Source organism: Ceratina calcarata, unplaced genomic scaffold, assembly GCF_001652005.2.
Source record: "Ceratina calcarata isolate Rehan_Ccalc_2016 unplaced genomic scaffold, ASM165200v1 scaffold436.2, whole genome shotgun sequence".
NCBI classification, from domain to species: Eukaryota; Metazoa; Arthropoda; class Insecta; order Hymenoptera; family Apidae; genus Ceratina; species Ceratina calcarata.
In genome coordinates this window covers 400916-423994 of record NW_017167384.1, presented here as the reverse complement: position 1 = coordinate 423994, position 23079 = coordinate 400916, and the positions used below count along the sequence as shown (strand labels likewise).

The 23079-nt window shown below is 48.8% G+C and overlaps 2 protein-coding genes across 2 annotated transcripts in view; one reads left to right on the top strand and one right to left on the bottom strand.

Annotated features, from left to right (window-relative positions):
* The window catches only part of LOC108627040 (hemicentin-1), a 202844-nt gene that overhangs the window by 18861 nt on the left and 160904 nt on the right, over positions 1 to 23079 (top strand). The gene's annotated exons all lie outside the window — the stretch shown is intronic.
* On the bottom strand, positions 20059 to 22705 carry LOC108627042 (glucose dehydrogenase [FAD, quinone]). Its single transcript, XM_018028066.2, has 9 exons — positions 22597 to 22705; positions 22309 to 22525; positions 22110 to 22238; positions 21822 to 22018; positions 21653 to 21747; positions 21309 to 21573; positions 20770 to 21238; positions 20325 to 20695; positions 20059 to 20238 (listed from the first exon to the last, which is right to left on the bottom strand). The coding sequence occupies exons 1-9, from the start codon at positions 22597 to 22599 to the stop codon at positions 20149 to 20151; spliced, it is 1836 nt and encodes a 611-aa protein (XP_017883555.1). The 5' UTR covers positions 22600 to 22705; the 3' UTR covers positions 20059 to 20148.

Genomic DNA, 23079 nt, shown 5'->3' with positions numbered 1-23079 from the left:
TATGGGGCTAGGCCGTAAAGCGGAAGAAGAAAGACAGCGTGGATAATTACCTCGGCAATAACGCGGCGCGGCGCCTATACAAATCTGCGCGCTGTGCATACTCGTGTCGCGTTCGAAAAACCACCGCACCCGCTCGTAGCTTTTCGAATTCCGCGGTCTCCTAGAAAGAGCGTGTACGCCGTTACGTTACGGGCGTGCAAATTGATAAATCGAACGAGTGCCGTCGGAATGATTGGAATCGAATGTCCCTCGCGCTCGTTCTCGAGACCGAACAACACCGCGTTACCCGGTGGTAGCGATCGAGTATTTCACGACTGCGAGTATTTTATTCCAACGAATGCAGCGGAAGTGGGCGTTACCGAGCTCGGAAAATATATTTGCCGAGGACGCAACGGCGAACTTGCTCTTTCGCTGTGGCCCCGACTGCGAGTACTCGGCGAAACTCGGAAACGTGTCACGAGCAATAAACCGATTTCTTCGCGCTACGACCACCAGTTTCCTATTTTTCTCTACCGCCGAACGGTCGACGTTCATCGATTCTCGTTCCGATCAACTCTTTCGGTTTCCCGTCTCGTTCCTCGCTCTTTGAGCCGTTTCACAGTCCAGTCTGTAGTCGATAGTTTTGGATGAGCTCGACGAGGGATTGCGGTTACGCGACTAACGACGAGTGATTCATAATGAATAAGCTTCGTTCGTGTAATGGCATCGGAACCAGATCCCGGATCTGTTCCTGACAGACGGAAAACAAGGAGCATCGATGTTTACGGCAACGTCAATACGATCGATCACCGTGGCGATCGAGAAACCGTCTCGTTACCGAAGAAGAAATTTCCTGTCGGGGTAATCGAGAGCAGACGAGATACACGGGGACGAGGACGAGGCAGTCTCCGCCGTTCCTTGTCCCCGTGCTCGTTGGTAAATTAGTTCTGAAAGTAGTCAGGGCACGACCGCGAAACATAACTACGTACGCTAGGCGTACAGAAGAGTTATTGGCAATTTACGGGATAGCGATCGATGAAGTAATCGAACGAGCGCGCGGATTCGCAGATAAAATTCCATCCCATCCGATTCGATCGATTTCGCGTTCGGGAAGACGGGCCTCGAGATATTAAGTCCTTGACAAGACCGATTTTATAGGCAAAAGCGTACATATACCGGCCGAATAAAGGATGGGAAGCGAGGCGAGGAACGAAACGGGTGAACAGATACAGGAAGGGTGGAAGGAAGGAAGGAAGGAAGGAAGGAAGGAAGAGAGGAAGGAAGGAAGGAAGGAAGGAAGGAAGGAAGGATGGAAGTAAGTAGGGAAAAGTTAAGAAACTCGAGAACTCAGCATCTTCTCGGCACAGACGTGTTGGAAGAAAGGGGACGAGATAGTGGGAGAGGGAAGGGATAAAGCGACACCACATAACTTCTACCGCATATTGGTCGACTCGGGGTTACGTGGCGCGCGAGAGAGAGTCGGAGGTTACGTAGGCGGCCGAGCACGAGGATGCCATATCCAATATTATCGAACGGGTCGGAGGGACCGAGGGTGTGCGCGGGGCTTTGGATGAGGCAGCCTTCGCTCGGTTAGGAAACTCGCACAGTTTGACTTGGGATGCGCGCGTCATGTTTAAGCGGCAATTTTGCCCGTCCACTCTTCCTTTTGGTTTCCCTCGCTATATACCCGCCAACCACCGTCCTCGCTTCTTCCTTCTTCCTTCCATCGACGACCACCGGTACCACCCTTTTGGATCCTTACGTCCTCGGGGCTCGCCTCGGTTTCGCTTCGCCTGCCACTGACAGATAGAACCGAACTTGCGACCCGGTATACTCCGGTAAAACTGGCAGAACTACCGATGCGTTCTACCTCCACCAATACACCGTCTCTTAATCTCCCACGAAAACTAATGACCGCGCGCGTTTCGGTGCCCTAGAATGCTGTACATACTATTCACCTTTGATATCTATGATCTGACTTCGCTCTGCCGGCCCACGCATTGACTCGTACTACTGATACGGCGCGGCGCAGAACTCAGGTGCTAATGGAAACGCATTCGACGTACTAATCGACTTATCGTGGATCGAAGCATCGTTTATAGCTATCGCGAGGAGGTATTAAGGTGCACGCGTTCCAATGTCTTTCCCCGATTAAAGCGATCGGCAAAATATAGGTAAGCGTCGATAATCGGGGTCGTATCTATATCTAATAAAGGATCGGGGTAATAACGGTGCCAGTTTCCGGCACTAGCACTGGCCATCCAAACACTTTCCGGTGGGCTCATTATCCTAAACAATCCTTTCGTCGATTACCGCTTAAGCTCGTTTAATGCCTGGCCAACTGGAGCGCCAACGGATTAAAAGTCCCAACGATAAAGGTTAATTTTCTTCAAGCACCCTGTTAACACGGCAATAACACGGAGCGCGCGGCTCCGGGAAAATTTGTTGGAAGGTGCACACACGCCGGAAAGGAGAGAGGAAAATCGGTAGGACGGAAAAAAATAAGGACGGGAGAGAAGGTCTGAAATAGGGGACGGGTTAACAAACAACGACGTCGCCCGGCGCGTCTTACCGGATTGCTGTGAAATATATTTCGCCGACTCAGCCCGCGGTGCGATCGTTTTGCCCAGGAAAAGAATCGGACGATCCCGTTTCCCCGGAATAGAAGTCCCGGGAAATGGAAGAGGACTACTTTTTTCCGCGACGGAGAATTCTCGCAGCGGCCAACGTTTACGTTTGACTCCGTGCGACCGACCGACTCGCTAGATGCAAATCTGAACGCGAATCGAGTAACGTGTACCACCCACCGGTCTTGTTCTTCTTTTATTTTCTTCCTTTACTCGGTACCGCTTCTTCCCATCGTCGAAAATATTAACGAATCCCTGGCGAAAAAACGCGAGATTCCTATTCGTCCGCCCCTCGTAGAAACTCGTAGAGCTCCGTCAAAGTCAGCGACAGACGCGTCACGTCGTTTTTTTCCGACGTCTTCTCTATTCCGAAATGGCTTCCAGAAAATCGCCGACATCCGTCGATTTCCTCGTTGCGTCGATATATTCGCGATTCGTGTGCGGCAATAATAAAATCATACAGAATCGTCGTTCACTGGTCGAGGACGAGCACGGTCGTGCTAACAGGTTTCAGAGTGTCTATGCTGTGATCTGTTAAAATCTCCCGTTATGCATCGGCTTGTTTTGAGTTTGAATTTACGTGTTTTACCTCCGGACATACTCCGCCTCCTTTCCATCCTCGAGATTTTACTTGCTAATGTCGTATTCGTTGTATATTCATCGTTCACCGCGGTTCACCTGTTTCGGGATTGAGTTCGCCCACGGAGAAAATCTCCGCGTATAGGTACCTGCACTCGATCGGGACGGATTAACAATTTTCGCGAGGACATCGCGGCGGATCGACGAGTCGCGATTACTTTTAAACAAAAGCGTTCTCGTTCTCTTTTCCTTTTTATTTTCTTTTTTACAGAAAACGAGTAACGTCGCCGGCTCGCAAAGTTCTCGACGACCGGTTTAAAAGGTCGAGTAGGTTCAAGATATAACGAGGCGCACGCGTCGCTTTCGATCCCCGACGGATTTTTATGTTGGCCACGGGTTTCACGTGTCACGAGGCGCTTTCGGGCTTCCGTTTTCGCTCTAGTTCCACTAAAAACGCAAGACAGAGTTAGATTAGTCGCCGAAACGGAAAGTGGCGAACAGAAACGAGGAGAACGAGCGCGTTAGCTTCGTTTTAATTCCGTACCTACATATTTTTATCCGGCACCTTAGTTTCTCGTCTCGCATGTTTCGCTCTCGTCCTCCGTCTCGGCTGGGAGTCGGAACACGGATCGCAGCCGAGAGACTGGTCGCCGAGCAGGGGTAGAAAATTAGATAGGGGCAACTACTCGAAATAGGGGTGATAAAGCTCAATTATGGGACGATGGGACAACGGGAGGGAGAGAGACAGAGAGCGGTGAGCAGAATTCTGTTTAACCCCGGTTTTAGTTGTGACTCCGATGTACGTGCCACCGAGTAGTACGTACTACATATTCCACTTATTTCCTCCCTCTAGCCGCATTACCGAGTCTCGCGAGTTCTCTCCCTCGTCTCGCGCCGGACACTAATTAGAGGAGTATCAAATTTTAGCTCTCGCCAGCGTCCGTGTCTCGCGCTTCGAACTCTTCTCTGTTAAATGGAGCGACTCTAATATCTCGTTATTACTTCACCGTCGAAATCACTGCGCCGCGTAGTGCGAAATCACTGGTTTTTCAACGAGAGACCCGTGGAGAAAAAAACCGTTTCGTTTATAAAAAGAGATGACCGTTGGCGTCGACGCATTTTTTGCGGAAATTTCCAAGTCCTCGAAGAGCGAGTAGTTGATGCATCGAGGTCTGGATATCGCAAGCCACACGTAACACGAAAATGAATAAACACGGATGCGCTTCGTTCAAAGATCCTCTGATCATTGGCAGAGTGTAGGTATATAATCCTTACGTGTAGATATCAACCGAATAAACCGCGGACACTGCGAGACGAGTAGAATCCGCACGACTGAAATTCGGCTCGGTTGAAAGCCGAACCGTCATATGGCTTTGTCTACGAGTTGATAATGTTTGGAAGCGACGCGATTCCGTGGAAACGAGAGCCGGGCGGGAAAGAGCGAAATTGGAAACACGCGCTGAGCATCGAACGGAGACGGGAGAGAATTATCGCGAAAAGGGTGACCAGGGGGTGGCTGCGCACGAGAGAGAGAAAGAGAGAAATTACCGACGGTCAATGACAGAGTTTCCTGCGGTTTTCTCCGTTCGTCCGGCTGCATTTACGGCTCGGTAACCTGACGATAAATCCTTTCTGTCCGCCTGCTCCTCTCCTCCGCCTGCCCTCGGGTGTCGCGCCACCGTCCTCGCTCGCTTACCCTCGTTTCATGCGCCTATCGCTTATGAACGTCGCTGTATCGCTCGTAAATTAGAAATCACACGTTTAGTTTCATTAGCCGAACGGTTTGGATAATCGTAAGCATCCGAATCGTCGGCGACGCGTCCGTTCGACGAACCCTTAAAGACTCCCGAGCGACCGGCGACCAAATACAAAAAGGAATTAAGTAATAGCTTAATAAAACTTTAAAGAGAAATGTACGCGACGAGAGTTCTTTTCGCGCCATCAAGATCGCTATCTCACATGCACCAGTAAACGCTCCTTAATTAAGGCACGCGACTATCCATCGGCGCGTCGGAGTCATAAAACCGATTGCCGCGTCGCGCGATCGACACGGAAACTCGGCGTAATCGCGTGACATCTAAGCTCGTGAGCTGCGTCGATCACCGTTCGCGATAGCGACGTTCGAAACCATGTAATTGTAAGAACCAGGGGACGAACGCGTGGTGGTGTTCTACCCGCGAATCCGGACAAACGTCCGTACGATTTAACGTCGGTGAATCGAAAACCAAACTGGGTACAGATCGATGACAGAGTTATTTGAAATTTGAGCGCGGCTCGTTAACCTGGATGGGTTTTTAGCTCCGTTGACGGTGTACGCGTGTTCGCGAGCTCGTAAATATCTCGTGTAAACTGCCGCTTGACAGGTTATCCGATTATACGTCCGCAGTCCGTTCGGGGAAAACGAGACTTTACATAAATATTCTGGTCTCGTCGTAATGCTGTCCTGCCGCTCCGCGCCGCAGCGTCGAGTCCCGGTGTATTTCGGCTGGTTCGAGGCTCGGCTTACCGAAATAAAGCTGACATGAGTTTCGCGCGTTCTCGCGGATCCCGCCTAAAGTAGCTTCCGCGCGTCCCGCGATCCGACCTACCGTTTCAGAAATCGTTACTGCAACAGGAAAGTTCGTATGCTGTACGTTTGAACGCTTTATAATCGCGTCGTCTTCTACTAGCGGGAATCCTCTGTGCCGCGGCGCCTCGTCCGCTTCTCTCCGTTTCACACCTGCTCGATCGCCCTCGTCTCTCTCCATCGACGTGTTTCACGGGGACCAATCGTAGCTTCTAGAATTCGACACGGTTCCGCTCTTACTTTACCCAAACTCCGAACCCAGTCTGCGGGTGGACCGAACGCGAACGAACGACCCAACTGGAACGCTTGAACCTTGAGTGTACCACAATTTCCGTAGTGAAGTGTTTCGGATCGCCGATCGACGGACCTTATGATCGTGTTGCGAATTGATCGGTCGTCCTCTGTACTCTTCTAGATCTAACTTTATCAGGTAGAAATACGCCGTAACGCCGAGGCAACTAGAAGAAGAATACCGAATACGGTTAATGATTAATCGATTGTTCGCGCTCGACCGGTGGAATAATCGCGATGCTCGTTGGGTGAATGAAGCGACAAAGAGGGTGGAAAAGAGGTAAACGACCAACGGAGGTCGGAGCGAGCACTCGACGCTTAGGCGAACTGATGTACTATGCTTTTAGGAAGTTAGTTATGGATTTCGCGGTTACTGCGAATTTTAAAGCGCAAACTATTAGACAAAATATTTTATGCGGCCGAGGAGAACGAGTAGTTCAGGTAAAGTCGGTCAGAGTTTCTGGTTCCGCCCGGTACTATGGATTACTCGTAAAAGTGATACCGTAAATTTAATAACGAATGATGAAAAAAGAATTCGAGGGAAAACGCAGAGTGGATTTCTTCGAACTAATGGCAAGAAGCGAGGGTGCAGCAGATCGGGATAATAGCGAATGAGATAACGCGTGTCAGACGTCCAGTATTAAATCGTAGCTTCCGTGAAATTCGACGCGGCCCTCTTACCGAACGCGAACGCATCTGATACGAGAACTAATTACGATATTGGTCTAGCTACCGTCGTTGACAGACGCCGTGGAACGAATTATTTACTGGTTAGACGAGCGATGAAAGGAAACGGAAAGTCGAGGTGTGTCGAAAGAAACGATTGCTTAAATTCTATTTTCACGCATTGCGAGTCACGCGGCAAGCTTGCTGGGTCGAGAGCGACGGTGAAACGGGATAGAGATAGGAAGAGGAAAGAAGGTTGATAGCGGGAGTAAAAGGGAAGAGTGACGAGCCGTCGGGAAGGACGAACAGGGACAGAGAAAAGGGGCGAGAGGGAAACGAATAGTTTCGGGTACGGTAGGCGGCAATAAAGGATGGCAGTAGTGGTGATATACTTTGGTCGGACATGCAATTAGTAGTGCCAGCAGGTAGCGTGACTGCTCGGGCCTGTGTACCGCTCGTAGAGGGGTAAGGAGAAATTCGCGTACAGCAGTACATACACCTTTCACCCGCGATACCGTCTCGACCTCCTTTCGGGTTTACAGATTTCTTCGAATCGCGATTCGTCTTCGCCTCGTCTCGGAGTCGGTAACGATCTCGGCGGAACGGACGAGGCGGAACGCGTAAGGTCGGCGCCATCGATAATTCACGCGAGTCCCTGATGCAACCCGGGAATATGCCAGAGCCGCCTAATAGTATTCCGCTATAATTTATAATAGAATAGCCGCGACCCCGCGGCTCACGGCCAGACGGCCAAACAACCCGGGAAATATGGCAGGGCCATTAAAAGCTAACGATTAATTAAACGCGAAATAAATATTTGACCAACGAATTACGGCGATATTAATCTCCGTTTTGTGCGTGCCCGGGCCCGTTTTCTGCGTACGTATTATGACCGACCTCGATTTTCCATTCGATTGTCCGCCACCGGAATTCGTGCCGATTGCGATTCGGTAAACGCGAAGAAAAACCGCGATCGATGCGTTTCCATTCGGGACCGCTTCCTTCCCCTTCTCTGGCTCGGGTTAAAAATAGTCCGAAACCATGCACTGTGCAGGGGAAGTTGTAAACAACTACCGCTAATTGATTCGTACGAACGTTGTACTTATCCTTCCTCGCTGGAGACAGAAGTATATTAAGCTCGACGTTGATATACGATTCGAGTTTGCTCGTACGTCTGCTTATCTTCCTCCTGTTCGCTTTTTCTTTTCGCGATGCACCGCGTTGTTATTAATCGGTCGCCTCCACGGATCTCTATTCGTTCCCGGTAACCGCGAGATCTTCCTAAGATTACGTGTAACGTTTACGTTCAGAGATTTATCGATTTAACGAGAGTCAAACGACGAGATACAAAAGACGAACGGGAATAGGTAGTCGCGGTCCGGTACCACCTCGCTTCGTGTTCCGTCCGTTCACCCTTCTTCTCGTTCGAGGTTTCGCACACGCGAGTACCTTATAACTATAACGGTACACGGCAAATAAGTATGGATATCGGGGAGAGCGAGCACGTGATGCGAATCGAGTCGATCAACGTGCCACCGAGGTACGAGGGGTACCCCTTGACAAAATCTTGAAAAATGAAAAAAATGCGAACTTCAGTCATTAGGTACTTGTAATTACTTCCCTTCCCTTCTGCCTTCTTGCATGGATATAGGAATGGATTAATTCGAATCTTTACACGAACCAGCGTCCCGCTTGTTTCGCTGAAGACGATTTTACGACTGGACACATTTTCTCTTGGAAGAGTTCCAGAAAAATGAAAAATTTTTTTTTTTTCTCAACCTTTCGAAAAATGCTTCAAATTAAAGTTGTTTTTCTTCTAACTTCGATATTTAACGAGTTAACTATGATTAACTGGCATTTTATGGGCATTGACGAAATTCGGTCTTTCCACCGTCGAAACAGCGAACTTTTGACAAAAAATTTCATTTTTCCTCGATAACTCCTAAACGGTTCGTCCTACAGGAAAATTGCATAGGACCTTTCTTGTAGAGGACGACGAGATCTATAATTTCTGTATAAAAGTTTGCCGCTAGCATTAATAGTTTACGAGTTATTGACGAAAAACGAAAAAACAGTTTTTTGCAAATTACTCGTAAACTATTCAAGCTAACAGAAAAATTTTACATGGAAATTGTAGATCTCGTCGTCCTCTACAAGAAAGGTCTGATGCAATTTTTCCGTATCTCCAACGGTTTGGGAGTTATTAGCCAAAAATGAAAATTTCGCGAAATCTGAAGGGGTACCCCTTGGAAAAATCTCGGAAAAATCGAAAATTTTTTTTTTCTCCAAAATATCGAAAAATGCTTTAAATAAAAGTTGTAGGTACTGCTATTGTCTGCAAAAAAAGGTCGTACGCAATTTTCTTGTATCTAGAATACTTCAGGACTAATCGGTTAATTATTTCGCTCATTATCAATTACTCTTTAACGAGTAAATTATACGGCCGGCTCAGCATCGGCGAGTGTTCTGCTTTCTGTTTCTTACTTCGGCGATATGTTCTAGAGAGCGTAAAAAATTGCAGAATTTTTCGTGCGGCACAAAGTCCCATGAGGCTGCCACTCTTTAGTAATTTCTCCTCGGTGATATCAGCCGAATTCCGTGAACATTAATCGTGGGATACGAAGACGATGTCAGATCCAAGCGGAGAAGCGTCACTCAGTCGTCAAGCAGAGAGACGAAAGGAGGAAGTCGCGAGTCACTCCGTCATTGTTAGTCTCCATCGTTCTTCCAAAGAGATGTTCCGGATTAGTTTCAATTCAAAGTAATACGATAGCTAATTAATACGATGCGTGTAATTAGACGTAGCCTCCATTAGCGCAGTTTCTAGAATTTACTCGGATGATTTTCCCGCTCCGAGATGCGTCTCTCCCGCGCGCTGTGCATTACGTGCACCGGGATCCGCGCGATTCCTTGATCGCGTCGCGTTAACGTTATTTCGTTGTTAGGTACGTAGGTGGTACCTGCTACTACGTAGATAGCTGATTCGTATCGCGGTCGCGCTCATAGCCCCGGCCCGGCTCCGAGGATCGATTTCTGTCAGAATTCAGGGCTGCTCTCCGAGGGGAGAATAAAATTTTCACTAGCCGCTCGCTGCTCGAGCTTTCGTAACACGTTCGGCCAAAGACGAATTTTCGTTCGGCGAATTCCAATCTAGCCCAGAGAAGCTATTTTTCGATGGGAAATATACGTAGCTGGTATCTCGATTAGGTAGTCGTTCGGAACGAGGTACAGGTCGGTCACGCAAATTTAATAACGATTTTTGTTGGCCAAAAGGATTCCGTATGATCGATGCTGGTAAGTCGGGTGGCCACGATGGGTGCCGGAAGCCCTTCGTTGAATAACTATGGAGATCGGAGGAAGAATGGGTAGAAGGTGGACGGGTATGGTCGATGAAATCGTTGAATGGTAATTAATGATGGTCGGATTCCGAAGGTTGCATCGAGCAATAACGAGGCGGCCGCTTAAAGAGAGCGCACAATGGAGGTATAATGGGCGTCTATCGGAAAAAGGCGAACGGGGCTTATGATCGATTCATGAAGGCACCCTTTCGCGTCCCACCCATGGGTGCATGTCTATTTACATTAAGGCTTCTTACAAAGTCCGATGGATTCGACACCCTCGTCTACCCGAAATTTACATCGCGAAGTCGCGATCTCTGTCATATAGAATCTGAGAATATCTCGACTCCAGACGCGAACGGGTTCGATTCGTGTGCAGGCGAACCATTCGAGCAACAGTACGGAATCCCGTTTAATGAAGTTAGGCGAGCTGCAAAAGCGGCGTTAGGTGCGAGGAGCTCGAGAAGTAGCTTCGCCAAAGTACTTACATAAAGCTTCTTTTAACGAGGAATTTGCATTAAGCTGTCCCCCGCTGTCGCCTACTTCCCGTTATCTTCGCAGCCGGAAACTATAGTCGCGACTAATTACTCTGGGAAATCGTTCGATGCCGTTGGGAAGGTACCATACCGCGTATTCTCTTTCGAATCGAGTCGCGTTCTCTTACTAATCGGCCGGATTTCTGAGTTACTGCAGTTAAAAATCTCGTAAGCTTCCTTTCGAGACAAATGGATTTGTTTTTTCCAACATAGATTTCCGATAGAAACGTTTGCACGTTAGTAATTGTTGCGAGGACGTCTAAAGTACGTTACTTTTTACTGGAAACCTTTCCTCCCCTATTTTGTGGCTAGATCCTCTCGGGCAAAAGACTCATTCGTTAGAATGTAACGTCGCCGCGTCGTGTTGCTTGCTCTCCTTAAACTAAGTACCCGTCATAAATCACTCTTATCCTAGGTAAGGAATTCTTTATACGTCCACCCTTGAATACTGCTGGTCCTGACAAGTACGTGAACCAAGTTACAGTTCGGAACGTTAATGGAAACGCGGTATTTTTTGTTCCACTTAAGAAAAAGGAATGACCAAACTTGGCTCATTGTACGCGTTTCCATCGTGCATGGCTTATGCGATAGACAGGCAGACCTCTCTCATAACTGCGCGCGTCCTCGAGTTGCCATGACGGCGACGATAGAGCTAAGCGGCGGTCCGTTTCTCTTTGACGGATTATCGAAAATCGATTTGCATAGAAGCCAATTAACCTACAAGTCATTACCGGTCGTAATTATGCCGATACCGATCTTGGAACGCGTTTCAATTGATAATAATAATGATAATGGTTGCGTAGGCCGAGCGCTCGAAAGCCGGATTATTCTGTCGCATACCGCTGCGAAGTTACAACTTCGCTTCTGGGTTACATCGGTGGTATTTATCTTTTTAAAAATGCATGCAGTATTGCGCGCATTAATTTTCTCCGCGCGTTGATTGCGCTCTTTCAAAATGTACGCGCCGTCGTAACTCGATCCCCTGTTATGGGAGAAAAATGATATTAGTTCGATATTCCTCTTCCAAATTTATTTAACATCGGAAAGAGGATATGCACCATTATTTATTTTTTTTATTAATGTATACAAATCTAAAATATGCAACTATCTATCCAAATTGCGGCATTGAAATTCTGACTGGGAGCCGTCCGCTGGCTAGAGGAAAGATAGACGAAAAATCTCGTATTTGCTTAATTCCGATATTTCGATGTGTTCCCGAGATACGAGCCATCGAAGTTACGGTACCTTGGCATTCCCAAGAATCCTGACCCACTTCTGTTCCAGGAACGGAAGGGTTATTCTCTTAGAAACGCATAGCAGGTGTCTAGACGGGATAGTGAGAACTAGGCCGATGCGCGCGCGAGAGATCCCAGGCGGTGCGACGGGAATAATGACAACGGCACCGAAAAAATTACTTTGTCTTTACGAGATCCCCGGAACCGAAAGTCGGACGGATATGAATCAAAGGGTATTCTAAAGGAAGGCTCTTTTCTCCCTCCGATCGTGGAAGATCCTTCTTACGCGGGTATTTGTTGCAAAATTATGGGCGATTAAAGCTTTTACTTTTTTAATAGAGTTTAGTATGAGAGGAGATATAATATATTGCGTACATACGTGGGTATATGGAGCGGAGTGGTAAGAGAAGTGGGTCGTTCGAAGCAGTGCGCGGCGCACCGCTTATCGTTCATAGTTAGTGGTTTGGAAACGATGCCGCTTTTTTCAACCGTCCCTTCACCCCGCCTATGCTACAGCATCGTTTAGTTGGTCCAATTATATTTAACAACGATCTCGTGAACGCACAGCCATCTTAAAAAGGGCATATGTTGGAATACGGTAATAGAAAGAGAGAAAATATCGATGCTAAAAACTCGGTCAATAGGTTTGACGCTTTTATCTATAATATCGAAATAAGTTTACGTTTATTAGCAAATTGGGGGAGACCAATTATCGGAGAGGTTTTACGGTGCCGTGCGTTACGAAACGGCGAGCAAGCGTGGCACAGATTGCGCGGGACAAACGTGCGAATATCGCCGCGCTTCGTAAATCGCAAAAACAACGTTCGTCGAGCGCGACGGTCCCATCGCAGTGACTATATCTACTCCCGCACATTTCCTTCTAATCTCACGGTAACAGCCCTTTTCATCTTGTTTCTCCCGTACATATCCGCTTCCGGTTTCGTGTAGATGTAGATGTGCATCGTCTTCCGCGCTTCCATTTTTCTCGGACAGTTATGATTTCGCGATCAATTGTTACCGTCATCAAACTGAAATTTTCCATACTGGTCGTGTTAGTAGATGGAATACACGGCCCAGATCAGGTCGAAATCCGTCAATTAATTTCGCATTCAAACTCGACACGATTTCTTTTGATGCGTCGCTCATTTTTCAAACACGCGTTTTTACTTCCGTTTCTTGCACTCTCTCGTTTTTTTTTTCCCGCTCGTACAATTCGCAACAGTGGCAAAAATATCGAGAGTCGAATGGTCAAGAGATAGGTACGCGTGTACTCGTAATCCTCGGTGATCGTTCTCGTATGCAAAAAAGTCAATCGACCGGTTTACGCAGCGGGCGTGTTCAAATCTTTTTTACAGCGGACTCTTTTTACCGATGTTTTCATACTGTAAAAAAAAATATTCATTCATCAGTCGCGAAGCGCCGACATAAGTTATGAATAGCAGCCAAAGAGTAGTTCAGCGGACGGACGATTCCTCGAATTCTCGTTGCTCTCGACGAACTGTTAATGGCCAAGCCTTTTTCTTCGAGGTCACAGGGATTAAAAAATATCTGCCCGGGACGACGATTAATCGAACGTTAACACACGCGAAGTGAATGGGATCTGAAAACGCGAGGAAGGAAAGTGGGTTTTCGAGAACGACACGGTCCCTGGCCAACGCCCGACGGCCGGTACTCGGCGTGCACTCGACTGCCGACGAGAGTAGACAGTCATCGATAGCTTTCGTTCTAATGAAAAAAAGTAAATCAATATTGACGTGGAGGCGCGACAGTTAACCGCGTTACGCGTAACAGCTGACTCGATTGCCGAGCTTTTTTCCCCTCTGATATGCTCGAAGCCTGAAACTGACAACGATCGATATGTGTACCTCGCGTTCTCTTTCCCTCGCTCGTGTCTGCGTCGATGATACCTCTTCCGCGTGGCGAAAAGAACGGTGATCGTCCTCGTCTCGATCGCGATACAAGGGATAGTCGTTTTTTCCGCTGGAAACCTGACCGGACAGGTGCGTAGAACGCGAGATGATTTGATCAGCGTAATCGGTATAATAGCGTACGAGGGTTGGGTGGCGTACGAACGTCGTGGCTTCGCTGGAGAAGCGGCTGTAGACAATCGAGGAAGACGGAAGGGACCGGACTAGCTACCGAAGTTGATATCTCTCGTCAGTGGGATGTTGGTAGCAGGGTTCGCTGGTAGGCGTGCTGGCTAGGGTGAATTTAACGAGCGATGTTATCTGCTCGGATGAATGCCGAGCGTCCCTTGCACTCCTCGACCGTTCCCCGATACCATCTTCCGGACTACTCGCGTCGAAGGGTACGAACGTGAGAGAGACTCGCCTTTCTTCAACTACGCCTCTTTTCAAGCAGTTCCTTTTTATTTCGCGCGTGTTTCGTAACCGCGGGAGCAAGCTGACGCGCGAAATCTCGCTGGAACGGAATTCTTGTTTTGTCTACGAATGCGAAGTCTCGTGGCAAGCACCACGGTATGTTTGCGCTCTCAGAAAAATACGGCGTTTCAATGCAACGCGACGCGATGCACCTGTCTATGCTCGTCGCGAATCGAACGTCGAGAGAACGAAAGAAAATGGTAGAGCGAGCACGTCGAATCGGCCGCGAACGAGAGGCAACGGAACGACGAGGGCCGAGGATCGGGGAGAAAGCAATTTCGTAGGACGATAAAATTTTGGTGGGAATTTCTCAAACTGACTTACACGTAGGTTGAAATCGGGGTCGTAAAGAGGGATGAAATGGAGTCAAGTATTTCACGGGTCGACCGTTTGTTTCTGGAACAAAGAGGAGCCTGAAAAGTCTTGGCCAACGTCATTTCGAGACAACGTAGGAAACGTAGGGAACGCCCAGCGGGGCTCTCGCTCTATCTCTCTCTCTCTCTCTTTCTCTCTCTCTTTCTCTCTCTCTCCTCCAATGAATAACGACGTTACGACTCATGCCTTGTTACTCTTTATCATTTCTCTCTTCCTCGACGCTCTCCTTTTTCTGTCGCTCTCCTAAATATGTGTGTACGCGTGTATACGATGCAAATTTCTCACGCGTCGCGACGGGGCTGAAGAACGGTAACCGAGTCCATTAATCTCGCTGGTGTATCCTTCGCGCGCAACCCCTACCAAAGTTTCACATTTCGGAGCGTATCCACGTGCCTGGACACCTGGCCGCGCGAGGGAGAGGTCCGGGACGGTAATTAAAGCGTGAATAAATAAAGCTGCAGGCGTAAATCCCACGGTATAAAAAACTTCGGACCACTGAACGAAGACGAGGAGAAAGAGGAGCCGACCCCGAGCGACGAGCGATGGGTTTTGAGTCTCCTCGAGAAGAACGACGAATCCGTGCAGCCTACAAACGTCGCTACTTTTTGACTAGCTGTTCGAAAGTGAATTTTAGTAACGAGTTCACTTCGTTTCTCCGGTCGATTTTTAATGTCGAACAATCGCAAACCGGCTTCGATTAATGAGAGGATTCAAAGATCAGTTCTTTACAATAATAATTGGTAGACCACTGAATGGATACTCTTCCTCACGATTTCATTTGAACGCAGTTTTACGATTTTTTCTCAATTATTTCTGAGGTTTTATAACTAAGAGGACAAGGTAGCCGACTGGTCGCGAACAATTACCGGAACGGAGAAAGACTGCGCGGCGGACTATGAGGGTGGTTCACGTGCCGCGAAGGCATCTAGGTCCGAGGAGAACGTAGCGAAAATGTTCCGCTTCCGCGCGACCAACGGGGGCCCGACTCGTGTATCGCTTTTATCACGGGATTGCTAAAACGACCCGTCTCGCCGTTATTCGCTTATGAGATCCTCGGCTACGTGCGCGACTACATTTTATAAAATAGCGATAGGAGAGACGGAGAAAGAGAGTACGAAACGTAGCGGCCGGTAAGATATTGGTCGATTCACTTATAGTCATGAATATGTATTCGCGTGGCAGTCTGCAGCTGCAGGCTTCCGCTTGGCAATCATTATTCTTAATAACCGCCATTACGAACGGCGCGGCGGCGTGCCGCGTGGATTTTTCGCTCGCGGCGACGCGAAACGATTCTGATGAAATTACACGACGGATACGGTGATGGCGCGAGAATTGCGACCGAACGAAAAGTATCCTATCGTTCCGCGTTCTTCGACACGATTATCGCGGGAGTCGGCAAACAAATCTGCGTCGGCTCCGTCCGTTCAGTGATCGTGAAACGGACATCGCAACGTGAGCAGATACGTGCGATCGAGATTCGCGTTTAACGTACGGATTTGGTTTCACCCCGTTCCTATTCGCGTTTTACCGGCGAGCCATCCGCGAGCGCCGGCGTCCCGACGCAATATTTACGGGCTCGGTTATATCCCACGGCTTACACGCGTTTGCATTATTGACGCGGCCGGTAAGAAACCCGCTCTACCCAGCCAAGTCCTGACCGTCGTCCGTAATGGTCGTTTTCTTTCTCTCTTCCATCCGTTCTCTCTCACGGTAGTTAGCCTGCCCGAACAATTTCAAGACAGTAACATCGTATTTGCACGAGTTTACTCGTGCCGTCGACGCCCGTGGTGTGCGGCGTAAGAAAATCGAGAAGAAGCTCCGCGCGTAGCTGCCAGCAACGAGGTTAATTACCTATCGCGCGTTTCCGCTACCTCCGACCATGAATGCTAACACGGACCAGCCTCCGCATTCGACCTTACTCTTTTTTTCGCAGCCTTTTGTGCTCTTCCTATCGCGGTTTTTAATAATCCGCTTGTATTACTTTCCGCCCTTAATTTCGCTCTCTCCTACCGGTAAACTTTAGTTCTTTACGTTCACCCTGCTGCGCCGCCGTGCTTTTTTCTCGCGCGTACTGATGAAATTGAGTTTCGTTCCTCGTCGAAGTTAGTATCCGTATTCGTGCTGCGAATGGGTAACGAGAACGACGCGTGTTCCAGAAAGCTCTATGCTGTTTGAAACAGTCGAGGGAGGAATCCGTCGAGGAGTCGTCATTCGTATCGATCGATCGGACAGAGCTGAGCATTTTAATCGCGCTGGTCGTACGAGAAACATAACGCTAAACGATCGTTCCGGATGGATGACCGACAAAGGCGTTCGGCGTTTTCGCGTTCCGAGTTCTAGACGAAACGAACCGAGGAGAGAACCGACGAGAGACAGAACCGGACGACGAGCTGTGTTTAAATCTCGCAAACCGAGATTCTCTCGTTCGAATTGCAAAGCACATTTGCGCGTTACGCCGATATTCTATGCAACCGCAATTACTCGAGATGACGTCGGGACGAAGACAACTGCGAGGGAGAGATGGTCTGATTCCGTCTCGGGAAACAAGAGCTGGCTGCGACGCGGATGCTGCGGCAGAGAAGGAGAGAAAGACGAAGCGCTCGACGCTGCGTTACATAGGTTTCTCTTTAACTAGGTTTCCAGTTCTCCCTCGTTGCCCGTACCGCTTTTCCTTTTTTTTCTTTTTTCTTCTTTCGCGACTGATTGTTACTCGTTTTTACTAGAATAACGAAGCTCGGGTTTCAGTTTCTCAGCGCATCGTGTCTTCGCGACTCGACTCTCGATCGTGCGTCCTCTCGATCTCGATGTGTGCCGTCGCGAGACACCTCGAGCTACCGAAAAGCCCCGGCAAACAAACTCGGTGCACGCGTCAAAGCTCGCGACAAAGCGCTGAAAGCGCATTATGCGCGTCGCCTGGCGTGCCGCCTCGACCAACTCTCGGGATTCCACAGATTACTGCCGCGCGTGACGTCACGCCGCCGGACCGGATTCTCTCTTTCATCTCGCTTAAATGCCCGTCCACGCTTCCGTTCCAAGTGTGTACCTCGGGAGCTTTTCCACGCGCACGGAAGAGTGCTCGACGTCGTTGTTGGAAGAATTCGATCGGTTTCCGTTGTAAACGATTTCATCGAGTAACGTCGAACCTCGAAGTTAATCCGTTGGATTTAAAATCGAAGGTCTCCGGGAGAGATAGCCGACCGAGAGACGGGAAGAACAGGTGGCGATGGATCATGGTTGTTATCTATTATTTCCCGGATTACGGTCGGTGTTCCGTAAATTTTCATGGTACCGGCGATGGGACGAGTCACGGGACGTGTTCGAAGCCGAGTCGAGTCGAGTCGGGGGCAAATCGCGCGCGGCGCCATCCCACCATGAATTCATTCGCACCCTCATGAAATTCAAAGCAGTTGTTACGCTGTTGGCACGACGGCAACGAGCACGAGGAGGTAGAGGACGAGCGCGCGGAACGACGGATGGTTTACGGACACACCCGCGCCAACATCCACGAGCTCTCTCGCCTCCCCCGCGCGCTGATTGTGAGACGCGTGTTCGATGTTTTATTTATATATCGCGTTTGTATCGTTCTCTTGCTCAGGTTCTCACCGTTTATTACCACCCGGGAACGCGTGCCATACCCGTTCCATGCTCCGTGCGCCGTGAGTCGCGTCGTGAACCGCGCGGGCCCGCGGCCGGACCGAAGCGAGAACCGTCGCTTTAATACGTAATTCGAAAACTCGCGGTTAATAGATCGCTCGGGGATTAAGTGTCGCTCGGTGTAACGCAACACTGCAGGTAATTAAATGCGCGTGTTAAATTTATGGCAAATTGGACGAAATCTCCATCGAGTAGTTAGCACTTAAGCCACTCTCGATCTCGATTCTCGCATGCGATTTGATTAAGCCTCTATTAAACCAACGCGGGGCGTGCTTTACCAAATTGAGGATAGTCGCTGTCGCGCTGCGTTGTTTCGATGAAATGATTTCGCTACGCGGGACCGGGACTGGAATTGGGAACGGGAACGGTAAATGCTACTTGGCCGGCTCGTAATCGATAATAGAGTCGCGTAACTGTTTAAACGTTCGTTTTCCTCTGCCTCGAGATTAGTTGTACTGCTAGAGAAAAGTATCTTGGGCCGGGTATATCCGAAGAACGTGAAGGGAACAGCTCGAGTCATTTCGTTTACGACAATGAACAGACCGATGGATGGGACGATATTCGCGATTGGAATTTATCCTGGGAATAGTTTCGTAATAAATACCGATATCTACTCCGATGTACGCGCCTACACGATATACTGCGCGGTGACATTCAAATTGCCGTCGCGAAACGCGACGCATACGCTACCCATTACACTGATATTCCGAGAACATTAGACCGACCGATGCTGCCATTTCCAGAGTGAATGTACGTAAAAGCCTGCTGCTCGATTCAAGGACTGCCATGTCTCGCCGTGCCCAATGCATATTCTAAATAAATTAACCTATTTCTCGTATATTTTTTGCGATTTTTCGTAAGTCAAATGTTGGTTTGATTAGTGCCTCGATACGTGCGACGTTGTCAACGCGAATAGAAGTGGCAAGACCCGTTCGCCGAGGTCTTGTCGCGGGGAAAATAATTAGCTCCCGGATCCGATCGCGAAAATATTATGCGATCTGAACTGCAACCGGAATCGTTCTTGGCAGAGCACAGAACGTACGGGTTACGGCGTATAGCTTGGCGTTACAGCATGCGGCCGCGACTCTAAAGAGGTCAAGTACACTTCTCCGTACTTCTAGTTCCTTCATCCATCGTTCTCTAGACTCGGTGAGAATCTGATTCGACCCGACCTCCGCTACCGCGCCGCGCTACCCCGCATTCGTCTCTCCTCTTTCTTCTTTCTTTCCAAGGTTTTTATCTTAATAATCCTGCCAGACAATATTCCTACCCTTTTTTTTCCGACTCACCCTACCGAGCTAGCCGGCTCGTTCTTCGATCTTCAATGCATCCACCGTCGTTATTAAATTTAATTAAACCCCGTTATTGCTCTTTATCGTGCCGCGGAACGAAAGTAGGGAACGAAATTAGTTTCTCTTTGCCCGCGATACCTTCGAAAACGTACATAGTATACTGTCTGGAACGTTACCGGTGACCACTGTTCCACGTTCCGTTTGGCAAAGATAAATATTCGTTTTGATGCGAGACTCCGATGTTGTTTGACAAAGAGGACAGGATCGCGAGTTTCGCTTTATAGTGACCCGCGTTTCCGAGTCGGGTACAGGCATTTACGGAACAACTTAAGCCAATCTGGCCGGCCACGATCATTATCCCTTCATCGCGCCGGAACGAAGCTATATGTATAACTTCGATGCTAAGTCGTATTATTCCGAAGACGACGTAACAGGTCACAGGTCGAATAATGCGATCGATTTCGTAACCCCGATATGAATTATCGCGGAAGCTGAGAAATTCGATCGGAAGGAAAGGGTGTCGAAAAAAACGAGGAAACTGCGATGACAATATATATGTATTCAATACATTAGAATTAGACGAAGCACATTTACTGAACGCCGTTGCATTCGTTTTTCACGCTGCTCCTCTATACTACTATTCCCCAATCTTCCTTAATAAAGTCGGCAGCCCTTTCTCCGACCATGTTGTACGAGGCGACCGGATTGCCCGAAACCACCTGTGAAACGACGGAAGCAACGTGATTGAGAGACGACGAGTAGGAAAGAGAGGAAAAGCGTATGTTATTCGTAAAGGTGTACGTACTTGAGGCAACACCGACGCGTCGGCTACTCTCAGTCCTTTGACACCGTTGACTTTGAGTCGCAAGTCGACCACTGCCATTGGATCGGACGCTGGACCCATTTTACACGATCCGGTTTGATGATTCTCGGGTCTCGAGTCGTAACGTACAGCGCATTTCCAGTAGTCGTCGGTGAGGTATGTACGATCCGCGCATTGCGGTACCGTCACATTTTTAAGCTTCAAACCGATTTTCTGCATCGTCGGGGTTTGCGACAGTTTTGTAATCGCGTGAAGTCCTTGGATTATGACGCTGAGATCGTGATCCGTGGCTATGTCGTTGCTCCAGATGACCGGCGGATCGAGCGGATTGTTGCTGTTCAACGTGATACGACCTGTGTAAAGAAACAAAATTTAGAATTTGATCTGTAGAGCTTTTTTTTCCATTCGCGTTCTTTTGCTTCCGTACCTCTGCTCGTTGGCTGAACGTTCACGGAGGAGAACCTGACGGACATTTTCGGACCGCCGCTAGCCAAGTCCGGGATGTCCAGTTTCGGTGCGCAAACTGCTTGGTAGCCAGCGAAGAATATCTGGATGTCTGGGTCATCGGGGGTGGTGAGATTCGAGGCGATCATTCCGGTAACTTGCGCCAAGCCGGTAGCGGCGAACGGTCCGGTTTGATTCTTGAGATAGAGTTCCGCGTTGGTTTGGTTGAACAACGGATAGTAATCCTCGTCCACTGTGAAGTCCAAGCCGTACGATTGGTGATTGTGTAGATTTTCACCGACGCCTGGTAGATCGACGACTACGGGGATTTTATTCTGTTTGAGGTTTTCCTTTGGTCCGATTCCGGACAACAACAAAAGTTGTGGCGAGTTTATCGTGCCCGCGGATAGGATGACTTCCTTCTTCGCTCGTACGCGGTACTTCTTTCCGTTCTGTCGACAGACAACAAGCTCGTATATCCGACTCATGATTCGATACCATTTACGACGTCAGGTACGATACCATTAAAAATTCGACGCCGGTGGCCTGCTTGCCGGCGGTTGTGACTTTGGTCACAAGAGCGTTAAGGGCCACGTGAAGATTTTTACGGTGTGCCACCGATTTAACGAACGAGTCGAAGGTGGTCCTCCTCACACCCTTCTGACTGATAGTTTGGGCCACGGTGAATCCAGTGGGTATCTCACCAGCCAAATCTTCGATCGTGCCGTAGCCTGCTTCTTTTGCCGCCTCGAGAATGTTATTAGTGAATGGTGGTTGATAGGGCAACCTGTCAACGAAAGAACGATTTCCCAGATCGCGGTTCGAAAGATCGTAGAGGAACATTGGAATACGTATCGACGACGAACCTTTCGACGTTCATCGGCCCGCCGGTGGCATGGAGTGACGCGCTAACTCGACCAATTTCCGTGTTATTCTCCGATTTCAAATAGTACGGGAAAACCTGAGAAAGATGGATAACGATAATAATACTTCGGCTAGCGTGACAGAAATATCAAAGGCAACGATGGAACGTACGTCTTCCCAAGCCCATCCAATGGCTCCTTTTTCGACCCACTTTTGGTAATCTTTCGGGTGACCCCGATGATACGCCATGCCGTGGTGAAGCGTCGTTCCGCCGGCGTTCTTACCTCGAGGCCAGACGCATTTGCCGTCGGTGCTCAGACAGGCGTACGACTCGTTCGACGTTTTGTACTTCCAATCCAATTGGCCATCTACGCGCGTCACGAGAATACACGTTAATTGCACGACAGTCTTTATAAGCTACCTCATCGTCGATTCGATTATCAAGATTAAGCTCATTACTCAGATAAAGTTGAAGATTGCTGGGTATTTCGGCGCCTGCCGGTTCGTCCGGGCCCGCTTCAAGCAAGAGAACCTTCCAATTCGATATCTCGCTCAGTCTTCCAGCCACCACGGATCCGCCAGCTCCCGCTAGGTTCAAGTAAACACAGCCATACAATGAGAAGAGAGTCGTTCGGCAAATATACTCGAGTCAACTTACAGCCAACAACGATGAAATCGTAACTAGAGTCCGGAACTGCGATCGGTTTCACACGCCCGCATGGATCGCCGATTTCCGGGTTGGCCACCAACAGGCTGTTGAGGATCGTCAAAAACAAAGTTCCCGCGCTCGCGGAACAAACGTTGGTGAGTTGAGGTCCGCCCGCGAACGGAACGGGACATGTCGGCGACGCGACCAAAGTAGGCAAAGGGCAACTCTGAAAATCGGCAAGTCGATTGTGCGTGAGAATCGACTTGTCCGATTGCGAAATTAAGTATAAGAACATACCATGTTGCCTGTGGAATTACGGTCGATTACCCAAACGAAATTGTGCACTGTAGGCCCCGGTTTTTTCGGTAACGTACCGATCGACTCGCCGTCGCTCTCTTTTATACAGGTTCAATATGTATATGAAGACGATAATGGGTATAGGATACGCGGTATTTGCAAACTATAACCATTGTTATTGATAACGCAATGTCGCACTTGTAAATTTGTCGGCTATCTGACGTTCGCGGAGCATTGATAAATGGTACCACCCGGAAGTTATGACAGTCGTAGTACGTACGGTGCGTACAATGTTATTCCGTTACAAGCATCAACAGGCATGAGATAGTTACCGTGAAATGACCGATGGTTCTTATCACAACTTCTAACGTCAAACGATTACTTGATGTATTTACGCTTTTCCTTATCCGGAAGTTAATTCGGTGTCCACGTGTTTGTCGCAGTTCGACAGTAAAAAGCTCCAAGGCAAGTATTATCGATGCA

Bases quoted from the DNA above. Each gene is read 5' to 3' on its own strand.
- LOC108627042 (XM_018028066.2), bottom strand. The intron at 21,574-21,652 runs GTTCGTCGTCGA...TTTCGTTGACAG, and splicing joins GGGCCGATGAACGTCGAAAG to GTTGCCCTATCAACCACCAT. The intron at 20,696-20,769 runs GTACGGAAGCAA...TTCTTTACACAG, and splicing joins CGTTCAGCCAACGAGCAGAG to GTCGTATCACGTTGAACAGC.